General features: G+C 40.3%; 1 protein-coding gene across 4 annotated transcripts in view; it reads left to right on the top strand.

Moving 5' to 3' along the window:
* The first annotated feature begins 756 nt into the window (after positions 1-756).
* Positions 757-19,418, top strand: part of MSRA (methionine sulfoxide reductase A) — a 417,427-nt gene continuing 398,765 nt past the window's right edge. The window contains exon 1 of one of the 4 annotated variants that reach the window (XM_066388174.1): positions 757-1,985. In XM_066388174.1, the coding sequence (XP_066244271.1) occupies positions 1,850-1,985 (136 nt within the window). In that variant the 5' untranslated portion in view covers positions 757-1,849. Of the gene's footprint in view, positions 1,986-2,406; positions 2,512-19,418 lie in introns of those variants that run through there. The other 3 variants (XM_066388154.1, XM_066388145.1, XM_066388164.1) reach the window with 3 other exon arrangements.

Raw genomic sequence — 19,418 nt, 5'->3', positions numbered from 1 at the left:
AATTTTGTTTAAACTGCGGTATTTTGGGGCTGTTTTACTAAAGACCATGCTTAGACTGCATCCTAAAGAACATACACTGTTGAATTTGTTGGAAAACTATAGCATACTCACAAAAATGAAAAATCAGAGTGGTGTATGTCCAATGGGGACAAAAGGCGGCCCTCTCAGTGTGAAGCCCAGACGGGATTAGGAAGTCTGAAGGAAGTCTTAGTGGTAAAAACGGTATCACTGAAGGCAGAAATATTTAATTCTCTCCTCAAAAAACAAAACACAACCACTGTAACTTTTCTTAACTATTCTGGTAAATGGAACAACTATTTTGTTTTATTTAAAAAGCTCTGAAATAAATTATTTTTAAATTTTTATTTTTTATAATAAAAGTAACATAGCTATTGGAACACTTGAGAACACTACATATTAACAATGTAGAATTTTTTTTGCATTTAAAATTTTTTATTTATTTTTAATTTATTGGGATGACATGGTCCACCAAACCATCTAGATTTCAAGTATACAACTCAATACAACCATCTACACACACTGTGTATCTCCTGCCCCAAGTCTTTCTCTGTCCCCATTTCCCCACCTTTGGACTCCTCCTCTTACCCCACACCCCCTTCTCTCTGGCCATTGCCAATCCTGTTGCTGATGTCTGCAGTTTTGTTGTTGTTCAACTTAATGGTCTATTGATTTTTAAATCAGTAGACCAGCATCTGGAACAACAACAAAACTGCAAACATCAGTTTAATTTTTTCTAGTGTTTCTTCAGTGGGTGTGCAAATGGAAGCAAATGCATTTTATATATACTACATAGGACATACACACATACTTGAGCTCTGTTCTGCTTTTTCACTTAACATTATGTAAGTACTTCTTGACATGAAAAACTCTTCAGCTTTTAGTTGCTGAGTATTCTCTTAATATGTTTAATTTCATGCAACCAACCACTAAACCAGAAAAAGCAAATCAGTGTGTTTTAAAAGGCAGTGATTTTTAAAAACCCCACAGGGTATTTCCTTTGACAGAGGGATGATCTTATTTTTTCCAACGCTTAGTAACCAGGCCTTCACAAGCCTGGAAGGGACACCTGTTTTGGGAAAGGCTGGTAGAACCCACTTTTGTATAAATATTGTAAAAACAAATCAAAAGTAAATACTGAGGCAAAGTGCCCAGAGGAAATTTATATTACAAATTAAACATATTAAGTTTCATGTACATGTCTGGCCATCCTCTACATTACAATATAGGACTAATCCTCCTGTCCTCCTTGTACTACATACAGTCCAGAGACCATACTAAAACAAAGAGGTAAACAAACCCAAGGGCTGGGGAAAGGGGTGCGCTTAGTTTTCAGTTTGGACAAATACAGTGCTCATCTTTTCGGTTAATCATAATGGCTGCAATGGAAATAGACCTACATTTTAGTTGTCTGGTGGGTAGGTAGTGTTGTTCCTTACTGGGTATTGGAAGGAACTGCTAAGGAGGTTGAGAAATGGAAACGAACTTAAAAATCAAAGGCTAGGCACTTTTGTCTTGTTTTGGTCCCTGACGCATTACGTACTTCGTACCGCCATTAATACACTTGTCAACCTGGGTACTTTGTACTGGAGTGGAGCAGGAAAAACTTGCTGGTGTCTCCCAAGACCTGCACCCCCAGGAGAGAAGACGCCCTCGGTTGCCGCCCGTGTGGCCGGCGCCTTAGGTAACCTCGGTTCCGGGGCGGCAGCGCCTCAGTGCACAACGGTCCTACCGCCGGGCGCCAGCAGTCCAGGGCCCGCCGGTCCCGCAGCTGCCGCTCGGCTTTCGACCGCGCCGTCCAGCCCGCGGCCCTTCGGACAGCGGCCCGCCCATGCTCTCGGCCACCAGGAGGGCTCGCCAGCTCTTCCATAGCCTTTTTCGTGTCCCAAGAATGGGTGACTCCGCTTCTAAGATCATCAGCCCGCAGGAGGCCTTGCCGGGCCGGAAAGAGTCGATCCTCGTGGCGGGTAAGGACGCTGGGACCCTCAGAGGGCGCGGTAGTCGCTGCTGCGCATGCCCGGAAGAAAGCCAAGAACGGGCTTCCGCGGGGATTAGGCTGGGGTCTGCGCAGGCGCCGGGAGGTACTGCATAGGGAGGAGGCGAGAGAGGTCGTTCCTCTTTCTTTGTTTAGCCTATTCCTAAAAAACACAAAACGTTTGGGCAGAAACTAGTATGCAGGTATAGCACCTGGAGTGTAGACTCCCCATCGGCTCCAAACTTTGGGCAGGAAAAACGCCGACCCGATTTCCGCCCTTTCGGATGAACGCGCCCGCATTCCTAGGTTCACTGTATATACTTTCCTTTCTCCTTTTCACCGGCTGCTGGGATGCTGGCCACTTGTTTCGCCAGTACGGTGTTGTGTTGTCACTGGAAGCAATGTAATGACACAGAACGATGAGAACTACACTTTTGAAATTGTATCTTAGTCCAGTGGCCTGATTGCAGCCATTATGCTTCCACGATCTTCCAGGACTGCACGGTTTCCCCCGGTGGGTAAGGCGCGCTCCCTGGCCTTCTGCTCCCGGGTCTGCCCTTGTGGATCAGCTCAGCAGAGGTGTCTATTTTAGAGCTGGGCTTCCCAAACTTTAATTTTCCAATCTCATACCAATACTTTTGGAAAATACAGTAAAAGTGAAATGCTAGAAAAGTGATCACATGCTTGGATATCAAGTAATATTGAACTACCCAAAGTTTTCAAAAGCTTAACTTCCATTTCTGTCGCAGACCAGTTGCAGTGTGCAGACAACAGGTCCACCAACCCCAGGACATAGTTTAGGTAGGAATACCTTGACTCAGTGTTTCTCAGTGTGGCCTCATCAATTTGTGTTTTAAACAAGCTCTCCATAGTTTAGAAACTACTGCCTTAGAGTTATTGGAGGATTGAGTGATTATTCATTTTTACAAATTACTTAATTCCAAGATAAATCCTGCATTTGAAATTTACCAGGAATTCTATTTTTCTTTTCCTTAAAGAACAGAGAATTTATAGGAGGAGGTCATAGTGAAGGTCTGCGTATCAGATACAATACTCAGTATGAGACCATAAAAGGTAGATGTTTTTGGATTTGAGGCAGTTTGAAAAGTGATTGTGTGACTTGATTTTTATTCACCTATGTCAGCAGTTCTGTTTCCCCTGCCTGCCAACACTTCATCTCCAACTCATCGCAGCCCTCAAAGTTTATTTTTATTTTTAACTCAAATTCAGAAAATGAATTTGGAAATAAAATCCAGATATCTTCATCTCTAGACTATATTTAACTCAATTCTCTAAACTTTATTTATCTTAAAAATAAATTCTTTTTACAAACCAGGATTCATAAATGGATATTTAAAGGCAACGCTTTTTCTATGCTGAACTTCCCCAGCTTGTACTGAACTTCCTTTTTGCACACTACAATGTCTTTGATATGCCCTCCTAGACAAACAATCCAAAAACTCTTGATCAGATTTCCAAACTGGTTCAAGATAAATTTGCCCAACATTTAGTTCTGTTTTTATCTTAATCAAAAGCTTCCCAATCAGTTTCACAGTATATAAATGACACTTTTGGTTAAAGATTGATTGACATGACAGAAACCAGCTAAAGATTTCTTTATATACACATAGTAACTCTGCAAAACTTTAGGACCTGGTTCTATTCCAGGCTCTTCTCTCTTTTCATATAGCCGTGTGCACATCTGTCTGTATCTGGACCAGTAAACTGCTTTTCTGGTGTAGGGCCAAACCTACAATGTATATGTCCTTATTGTTCTACTGTTGTAACTGCACCGTACCCCCCAATAGTTAAATTTTAGATTGTGGCCTATCCAGTCTCCACTCCTGGTACTACTACTGCCTTTACAGGTTGCTGAAAGTTCTAATTGGCCCCTAGAAATGGGCAATGTGAATTTCTTTGGTGGATTTTTGGTAGTTGTAAGCTTAAAGCTTATGAACATATTGTTTTGAAAGTTAAACTAATCCCATTTCCAGCCTCCAGCTCTTCACTTCTCTATATTTCTTCTGTCTATGTCTGTTGTTACTTGTACCCTGACTCTCGGGAAAGTTCTGTGACAAAAGCATCACCTTTTCATTTTAGAAGACAAGGCCTTTCTGTTGTGTATCTTTGGTTCAGCCTACTATGAGGTGCATATTACCAAATACTTTCGGTGCTAAGGATTATCATCTAAGCTTCAATCCTACTTTTTTGGGTATGCGTAAGAAAACATACACCCTTTTTTAAACTGTGGCCTAGAAGATTTCTACTTTGCAAGAGGGTAAGATCCAGTCATTGAAATTTCTTTAATGTTTACATTCTTCTAGGTTAGCTAAAATGGGTCAAAAATAAATAGTCCCACTTTGGACGATTGCTTAAAACTAAACTTGGACTATACTACCTCATTTGAAGCATACTCTTGTAGGTTAGGGGTGGGTTCTGGACAGCACTGGCTGGCTGGCAGGGCACATAGCACTTTGCTTGGTTTTATATATGGAGATGCTTTTGCTCTGTTTTAGTGCCTGGCCATAAAGCAATACTGAGAGAACTTCGGGACTGGGGGAAAGGTGGGATTCCTGCTTATTGAACTAAATGGGTGGGCAATTAATTGCTAGAGATAGGCAGGAGGTGGAAGGCTTACAGTTAAGACCCCAGAGTGGTTCTTATGTTATTCAAATGTAGTTCATTATACTTAAAGCTGATCTTATTTCTAATGAGTTAATTATGGCAAAAGCCCAGCTATTATTTTATATGGCACTTTTTTTCATATTGGAAATATTGCTAGTCTTTTTTTACTTTTTTATGATCAGCCCTTCTTTAATTTCTTTCTTGCCTTTGTATTCTTAGTGTTCATTACATTTATTACTGTGATGCCTTTCTGGGGTGAGGAAGAGAGATGTAGCACACCTGCTAGAACTTTACTTGTTTAAGAACTTTAAACATAAATAGAAAAACAGTAGAGCAATATACTGTATTTCCCCATGTATAAGATGCACCTTTTTAAGGAAAAATTTGGGGTCTAAAAACTGGGTGCATCTTATATAGTGGTTGTAGAGTTTTTTTTTTTTTTTTTTTTTTTGTTTTTTTTTTGTATTTTTCTGAAGCTGGAAACGGGGAGAGATAGTCAGACAGACTCCCGCATGCACCCGACCGGGATCCACCCGGCACGCCCACCAGGGGCAACGCTCTGCCCACCAGGGGGCGATGCTCTGCCCCTCCAGGGTGTCGCTCTGCCTCGACCAGAGCCACTCTAGTGCCTGGGGCAGAGGCCAAGGAGCCATCCCCAGCGCCCGGGGCCATCCCTGCTCCAATGGAGCCTTGGCTGTGGGAGGGGAAGAGAGAGACAGAGAGGAAGGAGGGGGGGGGGTGGAGAAGCAAATGGGCGCCTCTCCTATGTGCCCTGGCCGGGAATCGAACCCGGTCCCCCGCACGCCAGGCCGACGCTCTACCGCTGAGCCAACCGGCCAGGGCGGTTGTAGATTTTTTTAAACTTGCATTTCCTGCTTTTTCACGCTTGTTTCTGCATTTGTTGTAGATGGATAAAACTTGAGTTCAATAACTTTATGCAATACATTTTTTTTTCAATTTTGGGCCCCAAAATTAAGGTGCGTCTTATACATAGGAGTGTCTTATACATGGGGAAATATGGTAAGTAATTCAAAGGTGGCTCTTTGAAAAATAATTAAACTGCAACAATAAAATTTATTAACTAGTCTACTAACTATTAGCTAGTCGAATAAAGGAAAAAGGGAAGAAAGTGCAAATACACAAGATAAGAACTGAAGAGGAATAATGGAAATAGAAAATTTAAAGAATCATAAGAGACTATATACTCAACTCATTGAAAATAAGTTTGAAAAGTAGGATAAAATAGATAATTTTTAGGAAAATGTAATTGACCCAGCTGACCCCAGAGAAGTAAAAAATCTAAACAAATTGATTTTTCTAAAATAAATAAATAAATAAATAAATAAATAAATAAATAAATAAACAGGTCCTGGCTGGTTGGCTCAACAGTAGAGCATTGGCTGGTGTGTGGAAGTCCTGGGTTTGATTCCCGGTCAGGGCACACAGCAGAAATGACCATCTACTTCTCCACTTCTCCACCACCCCGCCATCTCTGTCTCTCTCTCTCTCCTATAGCCATAGCTCAAATAGTTGGAGTAAATTGCTCCAGGCACTGAGGATGGCTCCATGGCCTCCCCTCAGGTGCTAAAAATAGTTTGGTTGCTGAGCAAGCCCCAGATAGGCAGAGCATTGCTCCATAGAGGGCTTGCCGGGTGGATCTTGGTTGGGGTGCTAGTGGAAGTATGTCTCTCTGCCTCCCTGCCTCCCATGTAATAATAACAAAACAAAGTCAAAGATTTCCCTCTTCCAAAGTGTTATGTCCAGTTTTACAGGAAATTTCAACTAAATATTTAGAGCAGATAATTTCAATACTATTTAAACTGAAAGAATTGTCAAATTGTTTTTAAGAAGCAAGCATAGCCTGACCCACAGTGGTGCCCTGGATAAAGCATTGACCTGGAATGTTGAGGTTGCTGGTTCAAAACCTTGGGCTTGCCTGGTTAAGGCACATATGAGAAGCAAGTACTGCAAGTTAATGCTTCCTGCTCTTATCCCCCACCCCCCCTCTAAAATCAGTAAATAAAATCTTGAAAAAGAAAAAGAAGCAAGTATAATATTGAAACCAAACTGATAAAGTTTGCACAAAAATATAAAACTACAGACCAGTCTTATCTGTGAATATTGATGCAAAACTGCAAAATAAGTATGAATAAACAGACTCCAGCTTCTAGGATTTAGTCCCAGAATGCAAGGTTGGGTCAATATTAGGAAATATATTAATATAATTCATCATCTCATTGATCTAAGGGAAAGAAATATAACTATTTCCCTAGATGCTGAAAAGTTTGACCAAGTTTAACAGCCATTTTTGATAATAACACTGAGATGGCAACTTTCTTAACATGATAAAATGTATCTATTTTAGTCGAAAAACCAACATGGTGCTTAATGGAGAAATATTAGAGATTCCTATTACAGTCCCAATCAAGAAAGAATGTGGAGGTGGTCCATTCTTGCTCACACTAGTAGCAGGTGTGCACTATTACTAAATACTTTTGTAGTTAAGGATTATCTTCTAACCCAGTGGTAGTCAACCTGGTCCCTACCTCCCACTAGTGGGCATTCCAGCTTTCATGGTGGGTGGTAGCGGAGCAACCAAAGTATAAATAAAAAGATTGATTTAACTATAGTAAGTTGTTTTATAAAGATTTATTCTGCAAAACTTAGCAAAAATCCGACATAAAGTACTTGGTAAAGTAATTATTATTATTATATGCAAGTTAAAGCATATAATAATAATAATTACTTTACCAAGTACTTTATTGTAACTCTGCTTTATAAATTTTATAAAGTAAAGTTACTTCCCTCCTTTATAAATCACCATTACTGTGGAACCAGTGGGTGGTTAGAAAATTTTACTACTAACAGAGATACAAAAGTGGGCGGTAGGTATAAAAAGGTTGACTACCCCTATTCTAAACTTTAATCTTACCTTTTTTGTATTCTTAAGAAAATGTCCATTCTTTATAAACTGACCATTTGCAGATAATAGGATTACATTTCTGGAAAATCCAAGAGAATTTAGTAAGGTATCAGGATATATATTTATAGTACTAAGCAGAAACCAATAGCCTTACTCTATATAAATCATTTGTTATAAAACGTAATGGAAGAAAACACTCCATTTATAATAGTAACTAAAAATGTTAAAATTTAGGAGTAAACATGGCAAGAAATATGCAAGACTTATGTGAGAAAAACTTTAAAACGCTACTGAAAGATGCAAAAGAAGACTTGAACAAATGGCAAGGTTCTCCAATAGAAGGCTGAATAGGAAACAGATGTATCAGTTCTCTCTAAGTTAATTTATAAAGGTAAATTAACTTGGTTTCAGTAAAAGCACTAATGATATTTTTATTTTGTTCTAGAACTGGATACTCTAATTAAAAATTCATGTGGAAAAATAAACAGTAATATTTATGGTAACTGTAAAAGAAGAGCAGATAGATAGCTACCCTTACAAACAGTGTGGTACTAGTCCATGGGTGGTCAATGGAGTGGAATGGAAAGATCAGAAATTCTTAAACACATATAGGAAGGGAGCATAGGAGAAAGTTGACATCTCAGATCAGTGGGGAAAAGATAGAATATTCAGTAAACATTTATGAGACAAGTAGTGGCTATATGGAAAAAGAAGTTGGATTTATACTTTTAAGTTTAAAACAGAGTAAGTTCCAAAAGATATAGGATAATGATAGCTCATGCTTATTAAGTACTTACTATATGCCAGGCACTGTAGTAATTACTTTATATTTACTAATACATTTAATCTTGACAATAACCCAATGAAGTAATAACTTTTTTCCCCTTCTTTTCCAAGTGAGAGGAAGGGAGATACCCCTGACTGGGATCCACCTGTCAATCCCCATCCTGGGGCCGATACTCTGCCCGTCTAGGGCCATGCTCACAACTAAGCTATTTTTAGCACCTGAGGCTGAGGTTCCATGGAGCCATCCTCAGTGTCTGGGGCTAATGTGCAGCAGGAGGGGGAGAAAGAGAAGGGGGGGGAGGTGAGTGGGAGGGCAGGGAAGCAGATGGTCTCTTCTCCTGTTTTCCCTGGCTGGGAATTGAACCCAGGACATCCACACACCAGCCTGATGCTCTACCACTGAGCAAACCGGCCAGGGCAGTAAGACTATTATTATTCCTCATGTGTAGACATGGAAACTGAGGGCCATAGAGGTCAGGTGGCTTATCCAAGGTCATATAACTAATAAGTGGTGAATCTGGGATGTGAATGAAGGCAATTTGGCTCTAGAGTTTGTGATGTACTGTTTTTCCATTTAGTTGTGTGTAAAACAATGAAACAATTTAAGTATGAGAAAGGGAGAATTCCTTTATAATCTTGATATGAAGAAAGCTTTTCTAACCATGACTTGAAAATCAGAAGACTTAAAAGATTGATAAATTAGATTACATAGAAATAAGAATCTTCTGCAGGCAAAATTACTATAAGCAAATTCAAAAGATAAACTGAGGTATATATTTGCAACTCATATCATAGGTGGACTAGTTTCCCTAATACAAATATTGATCGACTTATGACCTATGCAACTTACGACCATTCAACTTTACGACCACAATTGCTAGCCACGACTGCTCTGCGTCTGGCAGCGCAAGCGTTGCCCAGCTGGGTTTACGACAGTGCGGACCAGCTTCCGGCAGCACTACCATCTCCACGTGCACCATTTCAACTGTTATCCCAGACTCAGTACAGCAATTTGTGTTTTGTGTCTTGGATATTTTTCATCAAACCTCTCCCAAGATGTCTACCAAGAGGAAATTGTCTTTGCAAATATTAAACCAGTTGTACTGGTAATGCAGTGTTTTACTTAAACCTGACAAATGTAAAAATAAGAAACAAAATGGTGTAGAGATGATACAAATGGCATAAAATGAGCAAAGAAAATTGATATATAACAATAATGAAAGAAAATTATGATAAAATATGACTTAAAGATTTTTATAACATTTCACAGTACTGTACATATAGCCTACTCAACTTATGACCAAATCGTGTTACGACTGGTCTGTCAGAACCAATCATGGTCATAAGTCGAGCACTAGCTGTATATAAGAAGCTCCTAGAAATTAATAAGAAAACACCAATACCCATTAGAAAAATAAGCAAAGGTTATGAACAGACAGTTTCCAGAAAAGGAAGTACAGTTGGCTCTGAAGCTATAAAAAGATGCTCAGCTTCACTCATAATGAGGAGAATGCAAATACCATTTTTCATTTTTCAGACTGGCAAAAATCCAGAACTTTGATGATAAACTCTGTCGCCTTAAGGAAAAAGGCACTCTCGTACAATGCTGGCAAGAATGTAAATTGGCTCAACTCTTCGGGAAGGCAATTTGGCAATATCTATCAAAAATTTAATTGCATATACCTTTTGACCCAGGAATGCAATTTCTGGGAATTTATCCTACGGATACACTTGCACACATGCCAAATGATGACTGTACCAGGTTATTCACTGCAGCTTTGTTTGCAATAGTCAAAGATTGGAAAGAACCCAAATGTCCATCAATAGGGGCTAGTTAAATAAATTATGGTTCATCCTCACAATGGAATATGCAGCTGTAAGAAAGAACATGGAAAATGTATATGAAAGGATATGGAGAGATTGCCAAGATATAGTGTTAAGTGAAAAAAGCAAGGTCAGTAAAGTGTTAGTGTTATATTGCATGCTAACTTGTGTGTGAACAGGGAGGAAAATAATAGTATGTTTGCACAAAGAAACTTTGAAAGGATGGCTAAGAATGTAAGAAACTAATAGCTGGCGAGAGAGTTATGCAGGGAGCTAAGGGTGGATGGGAGACTTTTTCCTTTTTATTTTATTAAATAACTTTTGATTCTTGTAATGTGGCTGATTTATTGAATTAAATAACTCCACTTTGAAGATGATCCTTCTCTGTTGTTTTTAGTCAAATGGACCACCCTTCTTTGATCATCCTTTGTTAGGCTTATTTCAAGTTCTTTTTTTCTTTTTCAAATTTTGCTCTTTTTCTTGTCAAATAGGGTTTTCCCCCCCTCAATTTGCTTTTGTAATCAAAATCTACATTTTGGCATGATTTAAAAATCTAAATTTAGAGGGTGAAATTGGAATAAGTTAATCCAAGTCATTTTACATTTCATAAATATTCATTTTTATTGAAGCAGCAATTGTGGTGGCATCATTTATACAAAGAAAAGATCTTTGGGGACAAATTCCTTCCACTATTATGCAGACAGCATTATGTTTATTCCTTTTATTTTCAGTGATGCACACAGATTTTTAAAAGAAAATGATAGAGAACAATTTTTCTTTTAGAAAAAATTTCTCCAGTGTGTGATTAAGTTCTAAATTGTAGGACACAGAAGTATTATTTCTCCTCTTTGCTTCTTGTCTAAAGCTCTTTATTTGACCCCTTGTTTCAGAGCCCTCAGTGTGTCCCTGAAGTCCGTGGAAGAAGGGAATTCCATACCTCCCACAATCTACTCCTTACTTCCCAGGCTTTCTTCCCACTGGGCCCCTACAGAACTCCATCTTCAGGATAACATTGGTTTCAATGTTTTGCTTCTGGAATTGCTCATATGATTCTACCCTGGATTCCACACTGCAATCATTGCATTTAGTCATTCAACAAATGACTATTAAATGTTGGTTTAGGTTAAATATTGTGTTTTCCATATATCCTTTCTCAAAACTTGTCCTGTTTGAATTCCATTTCGCCAGTAAGCCCATCCCTTTCCTCTCTGACTCATCCCTTACTCTTCCACTGAACAAATAAGTACAATAGGTACTGTTTTCTGAGTCCTTCTTTTGGGTCTTTCATTGTTACTTTGATATTTTGTTGCTACTCAAGTTATTAAATCTATGCCTTACTTCCCCATATGAGGGTGACCCAGCTTCCCAGAAAATGGCTGTCTGTAGAAGCCATGTTTCACTCCTTGAAGGACGTGCTGGGCTGTGTTTGATATTTATTTTTTCCTCTAGTCTATAGCACTTCACAAAGGGTAGTGCCTATGTCAGGCACTCAATGTGCCTGAGAACAAAGTCCAAAACTGGTAGTCTTTTTGTGTGACTATTGTGGTCCATGGCGTATGTACTCTTAAATGTTTTTCCACCAGTGGTGATGGCTTTGTGCTGACTGGCTGGGATGAAGAATGAAGAGCTGCTCATCTTTAAAACTCCGGCGGGGACTTGTTAGGAATCTGCACCAGTGGTGGGGAAAAGGTGTTATGCTCAGCACAATCCATGTAGGGCCTTGGCCTGCTACCCTCAGTGCACGCCTGCCTCAGGCTGGGGAAGGAGGAGAGTGAGGACCATTGAGGTGAGGGCTGGGAGGCTGGTTGGGGAGGAGATAGCCTCGCCATGAGCCCCAAGGGAACCCGCACCCATCAGGCCCTCCACAGGTTCAGCCCCTTTGTAGGCCCCCGGGGCCTGCCAGCCATCACCATGCTGCCTTGGCAGATGACCGGGCCCCTTCCCATGCCGCAGCAGCTGGCTGGCCCTGCCATCCCGTGCCAGCCAAAATCGTCCAGCTCTGGTGATGTATGAAAGACTGAATTCTGCAAAAGATGATTTTGAGTGTTGGTGTATGATGAATGAAAGTTGTGGATCTTCTATATCCTATTCTTTTGTCTTTCTTCCATTGTAAATTTCCAGTTTGTCAGAGCATCACAGTATTGAATGTTTTGTGGAAATGTTGAAATGTTGCCCTAAACTACGAACTACTTGAGGGCAGGAATTGTTTTACTCTTTGTGCCTGGAACACAGTAGGCTGACAATAAATATTTGTTGAATGACTCCAGAATACTCTGTTGTGAGCTCTTTGAGAGGTGGTCCCCTCTGAAAAGTACCATATGTAATAGACATGCACATATTATGTATTATGGCACATAATAGTCAACAAATGTTTAAATGAGTAATAGAACAGTGGATTGAAGAAGACAGGAAGGGTAGGGGTTTTGGGCTTTGGGATAGCCACTGTTTGCTGGTCTCCAAGTTAGAGATTTTTCCTATCATACCGGAAAACTTCATCAGCTGGGAAGAATTTCGCAGCCAAATGGAAATGTACGTGAAACAGAGTGGGCCATATTTGAAGAATGGAGTTTCAGTCTACCCTGTTATATGATGACCTGCCACTTCGTCTCCTTCCTGGAGTTCAGAGTGTCAGCCCAGGCTTGGTGGACCAGAGCTTCAGTTACGTCAGATTTTTGGCGGGCCATGGAGTTGTCATTAGTTACAGTTTAATCATTTCAACATGTATCTATCTCCCTATCGAGTTTTAAGCCAAGAGATGGTAAGAGGTTGGGAGTATGTGACAGTGGCCTTATCTTTGGATAAGTGGAATTGGCATTTGTTAGCGTTACTGCCTTCTTTGTCTTTGTTTTACTGATTTACTTTGTCTATCCTTCTTCTCATGGCTGGCTAGCTTCTTCCCCTCCACTCTTGTCTGTGGTGGCTCCTGAAATCCATATCTAACCTTGCAAAAGTTCTACTTTTCTGTTTCCAAATATTTATAGGATGTGCATGTCCTGCTGTAACCCTAAACTTAGTTTAAGACCAGACTAACTATTTTCTCTTCCAAACATTAGATACGTATTTTAACTTCCCCATTCCTACTACTAGTAGTACAATGCTCCCCGGTCCCCCAGACCTCAGCTGCATTCATCTGTGAGCCTTGTCTCTGTATTTAATATGTCCCTTCTCCAATAGTCTTGATTGTTTCTTGCCTTCTGTATAAGGATAGTCCAGAGAAACAACTAATTGGATATGTGTATTTGTATAAAAAGAGATTTGTTATGTGGGATTAACCCGCATGGTGTTGGAGCCTGAGAAGTCCAAGATCTGCCATATGCAAGCTGGAGGACTGTGAAAGCTGGTGGTGTGATTCCTGTGCCACCCTGAAGGCCTGAGAACTGAGGCAACCAGTGATGTCAGTCTCAGTCTGAGTCTGAAGGCCTGAGAAGCAGGAGTGTCCGAGGGCAGGAGAAGATGGATGTCCCAGCTCCAGAGAGAGTATTCACCCTTCAGGCATCTTTTAGTTCTAATCTCAACAGATTGAAAGAGGTCCCCCAATATTGGTGGGGGCCATTTTTTATTGTATCAATTCAAATACTAATCCCTTTCAGAAACACCTTCACAGACACCCCCAGAAATAATGTATTACCTGTCTGTCCCTTAGCCTAGTGGAGTTGATACATAAAATTAACCATCACACTTTTCTTGGTCTCTGTCTTTATTTTCCTCAGTCTGTTGAGAGTACTGCTATAGACTTGTGTTTAAACCTCCAATTTTGGCCCTGGCCGGTTGGCTCAGTGGTAGAATATCGGCCTGGCATATGGATGTTTTGGGTTTGATTCCTGGTCAGGGCACACAGGAGAAGTGACCATCTGCTTCTCCACCCCTTCCCTCTCACTTCTCTCTCTCTCTCTCTCTCTCTCCCTCAACCCCGCCCCTCCCGCAGCCATGGCTTGATTGGAGCAAGTTGGCCCCGCATGCTGAGGATGGCTCCATGGCCTCAGCCTCAGGCACTAAGAAGGTCTTGGTTGTTGAGCAATGGAGGAATCCAGATGGGCAGAGCATCACCCCCTAGTGGGCTTGCTGGGTGGATCCTGGTTGGGGTGCATGCGGGAGTCTGTCTCTGCCTCCTCTCCTCTCACTGAATAAACAAACAAACAAACAAAGAAAAACCTCTCAAATTTTATTCTGTCACTTAGGAAATGGTGGTGACTGTGTGATCTGTGTGATGACACTGCTCATCCCAGAGCTAGAAGCTTTCTGTAACTTGCTATACTGTTCTTAGTGTTCGAGATCTCTGCTGCCACCCGAGGCTGATGCCTACACTTAGCTCCTTCCTTCCAGGATGTTTGCTTTCTGCCTCACCGCCCATCTGAATCTTCCCCGGCCTTTTAAGGATAAACTCAGTTCTTTCCCTTCCATATGCTGTTAGGGACTGTTTCAGCTTAGATTGTTCATGGAGTTGCAGGTGGAGCTAGGGCTTTGGGGCCCTGTTTTTGGGCTTTCATTCCAGTATGTCTCCTTACGGAGGTGAAGATTGAGTTGTTTTAATATATTTTGAGCTCAGTGATTGCTGTTTTTGTCCTTTGTGTTTCCTGAACTCCCGGCCTAGTCACGGTACCCAGCTGGCATGGCCAAAGTTCTTGGATTACAATGGCTAAGCCACTTGGTCTTCTGGAAACTTCCTCATGGGTTTCTTATCATTATGTTCTTCCCATTTGGTGAGATACTTGACTACTTTGACTCATGATGCTGTTGAAAGATAAACTTAGGCATATTAAAAAATTTAAGAGCCAATAGACCAACAATTTATTAGAATCATGCAGCATTCAGTCTAGCAGATAGAAAAGAGCTCTGAGGAGCTGTGCAAAATTAAAGATTTTTGTAGGCAGAAGGGAATGAGAATGAAGAAGTTATATTAGGAAAAAAAGTGGGTTGGTTATGGCAAGGTTACTTTCCTCTGGGGATAACAGTGGTCTGTAAGGCAGATCGCCTAACTGTTGCTGATCAGGTAATTCCTGGTTGATTGGTTTAAGATTTCATTTCTGGAAGAGACAAAACTGTAACTAAAATAAGTCTTGGTTTGGTGATGTGGAGATTGGCATAGGTGACTCCATTTGGGCTTTGTGTGTGTGCATGTGTGTGTAACAATGCCAAATGCTTGATTTTATCTTGACCAGAGATTGTCATATCATCTGGCTCAACTGGGACCTCCACTGTTAACCGGATCTTTTATAAAAGGTTGAATAAGGCCATTGCCCTTCATGAAGAAAGACATGGTTCCTTATATTTCTGTAGGACTTTTGTATCATTTCATGTGAGCATACCTGCAGTATTTCTCAGCATGGTGTATTTCTGATCTACCAACTTGTTGAGCAAGCATATTGAATTTACATTGTAATATAGCCAAGGCTGGTAATAGTGAAACTGGAAAAAATGCAGGTACAATATATTTTGATGACTATATTATCATTACATTTTTTAAAAAGAAGAATACAATTTAGAGACATTGGATGTTTTCTTAGAGCATGTATATAAAGAAAACTGTTTTTTTATTTTTTTTATTTTTTATTTTTCTGAAGCTGGAAATGGGGAGAGACAGTCAGACAGACTCCCGCATGCGCCAGACCAGTATCCATCGGGCACGCCCACCAGGGGGCGACGCCCTGCCCACCAGGGGGCGATGCTCTGCCCCTCTGGGGCGTTGCTCTGTTGCGACTAGAGCCACTCTAGCGCCTGAGGCAGAGGCCAAGGAGCCATCCCCAGCGCCCGGGCCATCCTTGCTCCAGTCAGTGGAGCCTTGGCTGCGGGAGGGGAAGAGAGAGACAGAGAGGAAGGAGAGGGGGAGGGGTGGAGAAGCAGATGGGCGCTTCTCCTGTGCGCCCTGGCCGGGAATCAAACCCGGGACTTCTGCACGCCAGGCTGACGCTCTACCACTGAGCCAACCTGCCAGGGCCTAAAGAAAATTGTTTTGAAGATGTTGCCATGGTAAGGTAGTAACATTAGTGTTGAAATGTCCTCAAAATTTTTTATATTTTACTTTTGATTTTTTAAAAAATTCTTAGTTTACAGTTAGGTAATTTATAGTTTGCTTAGATCAAATACAGTATAAAAAACTAAAAGCATTGTTCACATGAGGCCAAAACTGTTTCTTTGGCCAACTGAAAAAAATTTGATATTTTAACAGATTTTACCCAAAAGGCAAGAGTAATGGAAATGAAATACTGTGAGGGAATTCATAGCTTTCCAGCTGGAGAAAATGAAACCCCAAGTAAAAAATCCTGAATGTGCTGCAGTTAGCAGATAAAAAGAAAACCATGTTAGAGTTTGCAGAATGGAGTAGCCAGCTGTCAAACAGAGCCCCAGAGAAAACAGTGCATTGCTGAGAACTTCCATTTCCTTATCTCTTCTGCAGAACCGATTCATAAAGAGCTGCGTCATGGAGCAGTAAGCCCTTCGCAGCAGCTCCTGCTGGTGCCCGGAGTTCCTGGCTGACCAGTTAGCATTCCCCGCACATTGAGACGTGTGCACTGGCATGAGGAAGTGCTGTGCCGCGCCGGCTCCCCCGCTGGGACTGCTGCGGGCCTGATAACAGCCCAGGTCCAGGGTCTCTCCCTGACAGCACGGGCTGGTTGCCTGGGAACCACTTACCTCCAAGAGTAGAAACTGCCCAACTGCCTCTGAATGTAAGAGAGGTTTGAGGGGCTCCTTGCGGATAACTTTCAGTTTAAGAAATTAAAAGTATTTTCTTTGTCAGGATTATGCTTGTATTATGAAGCTCTGTGGATTTATTTTGATAAGTGGAATAAAAGGGAATAATTACTTTCTGGTGAGAATTAAGAATTGGATGAAATATTTGCCTCAGTAGTTTTTGGGAAACACACACTTGATTTAAGGAATAAGCTACATAAATTTAAATGTGAATCCCCAGGGACAAGATATGAACCAAGGGATTTCATTTTGGTTCATTAAAAACATACAATTACTTTTTTTTTTCTTTTCAGAATAAAGAGATTCATTAAAGAGCTGAAGCCTAGGTTTTACTTTATGTATACATTTTGCTTTGGAACAGCTGCTATAGTTTCCTAAAATCTTATAGTTTTTGTTTGTTTGTTTTTGGTCGGAGTTCCTCTTATCTCTTAATATCGTCAGATGGTTGCAAACTCTTAATCACTCCATATTTGCATCTTTAATTGACCAAGATCTTTCTAGACCCTGAGTTGTTGACTGCTGCCCACTTCAAAAGAAAGCAGAGTATGGCTGTGTGTACAGCTGGCTGATTTCCAAAGGCCCTTCCTACTCTAACATGTCTATATTTCAGTTGGCAGTCGTGTTTTGGGTAGTTCTTAGCCTTATAACTACTATTAACTCCTCACCTTGACCATCTACATCAGGGGTAGTCAACCTTTTTATAAATACCGCCTACTTTTGTATCTTTGTTAGTAGTAAAATTTTCTAACCACCCACCGGTTCCACAGTAATGGTGATTTATAAAGGAGGGAAGTAACTTTATAAAATTTATAAAGCAGAGTTACAGCAAGTTAAAGCATATAATAATATAATTACTTACCAAGTACTTTATGTCAGATTTTTGCTAAGTTTTGCAGAATAAATCTTTATAAAACAACTTACTATAGTTAAATCTATCTTTTTATTTATACTTTGGTTGCTCTGCTACCACCCACCATGAAAGCTGGAACACCCGCTAGTGGGCAGTAGGGACCAGGTTGACTACCACTGATCTACACGAACAAATAAATGACTTGTCTTGCATTTGCTTCATGGCCTGAACCTTCTTTCCTACCCAGATTCTCTGACTCTTACTGTGGTCTGCATTGCTGTGGTTCAGAATGTTTGCATGATGTTAAGATACATGACTTGAGTGATCTCTAAAGGGTCCAGTGGAGTGTTGCAGTCTAAAGTCAACTCTTTACACTGCAGTTATTCATTATATTTTGTTTTTCTGAGGGAGTTTCAAAGTCCTTAGCTTTGACAAGTTTGTTGCTTTGGCTGAAAATGAGGAGCTGCATTAGTGATGGACTGAGTCCTTAAGTTGGGAGATAAGTAAATATGCTCCTTTGAACACTGAAAGGTAAACTACTGTGTTGCTATGCTTGTTGATTATTAACAGGTGGGGGTATTATGTCCTGCATCTTTACACACACATTTTGGGATGCTTGCTAGATCTTCTCTCTTAAGAACATGCCTTTACCCATAATACCTCTTTTTCTTCTCTTTGTGAAGCTTCCTTTTACTCATCACCCGTTCCTCACTCAGCGATGTCTACTCTCACTCCTCCACCCATTTTAACCGTCCTCTCATATACCTGTAGCATTTCTTTTCTGTACTACTCACTTGACATGCAACATATTGTTTGAAGACATTTGTGTTGTTGTCTTATTGTATAAATTTATAATAGTGATTTAACTTTAATATGTGTATATATTTTCTCTATAACTGCGTTTTAAGTTTAGTGAAGGTTTATTTAGTTACTTGTATCCCCATGCCTACGCATGTTTATGTTATGCAATAATTATTAGTTAAATGAATGAAAGAATATTGAGCTTATGCTCTGTAATATTATGTTTGGAAGTTGTCTGCTCAATAAAATCCTTTTAGTATGGTGCAGGTCAATAGGTATTAATATTAATGAATCTCAATAAGTGGATGCTCTGTTTTTAACTTTCCTTTCAGCACAGACTATCCATTTTTATAAATTTGATTTTGACTGCTGTGTGAACCCAATGGCTGACTTTCCAAATAGTTATTAGAGGGGATCTGAGCTTTTAGCTGCTATATTACATGTTGTGTTTAATATTTATGGAAGTCTTTCTACAAATATGTAAAAATATTGGTGAGTGAAGGAAATAGCTCCCAGTGTGACCAAAAAAAAAAAAAAATCTTAAAAAGATCCGCAGTTATCTGTTGTTCCCCAAGGTTGTGTTTACATAAAAAAGACATTGTTTTATGTTCTCTAGAATCAAGAGATGATTTTATCATTTAACAAGTTCCACCAAGAACTTTTATAAGGTTATCAGTACCAGCATAACTACTGCAGAGATCACATAGCATATTAGTCTCTGGATTTATTGAGTTTGCTGCGTTCCTGTAGTATCATTCGTATTTTTCTCCCGAGGGTACCACTTTCCTCTCTTGACTTAATAACAAGATCTGGAAACTCATTTATGCTGCGGTGTATGATGCTGGGAAATGAATGCCTGTTTATTATCTCTCTCTACAGGACCTTTCATGACCATAGGTAGATGTTTGCCATCTCAGTATAAACAA

This window comes from Saccopteryx leptura, chromosome 1, assembly GCF_036850995.1.
Source record: "Saccopteryx leptura isolate mSacLep1 chromosome 1, mSacLep1_pri_phased_curated, whole genome shotgun sequence".
Lineage (NCBI taxonomy): Eukaryota > Metazoa > Chordata > Mammalia > Chiroptera > Emballonuridae > Saccopteryx > Saccopteryx leptura.
Note: the sequence above shows the minus strand (reverse complement) of the source record. Positions and strands in the feature narration are given on the sequence as shown.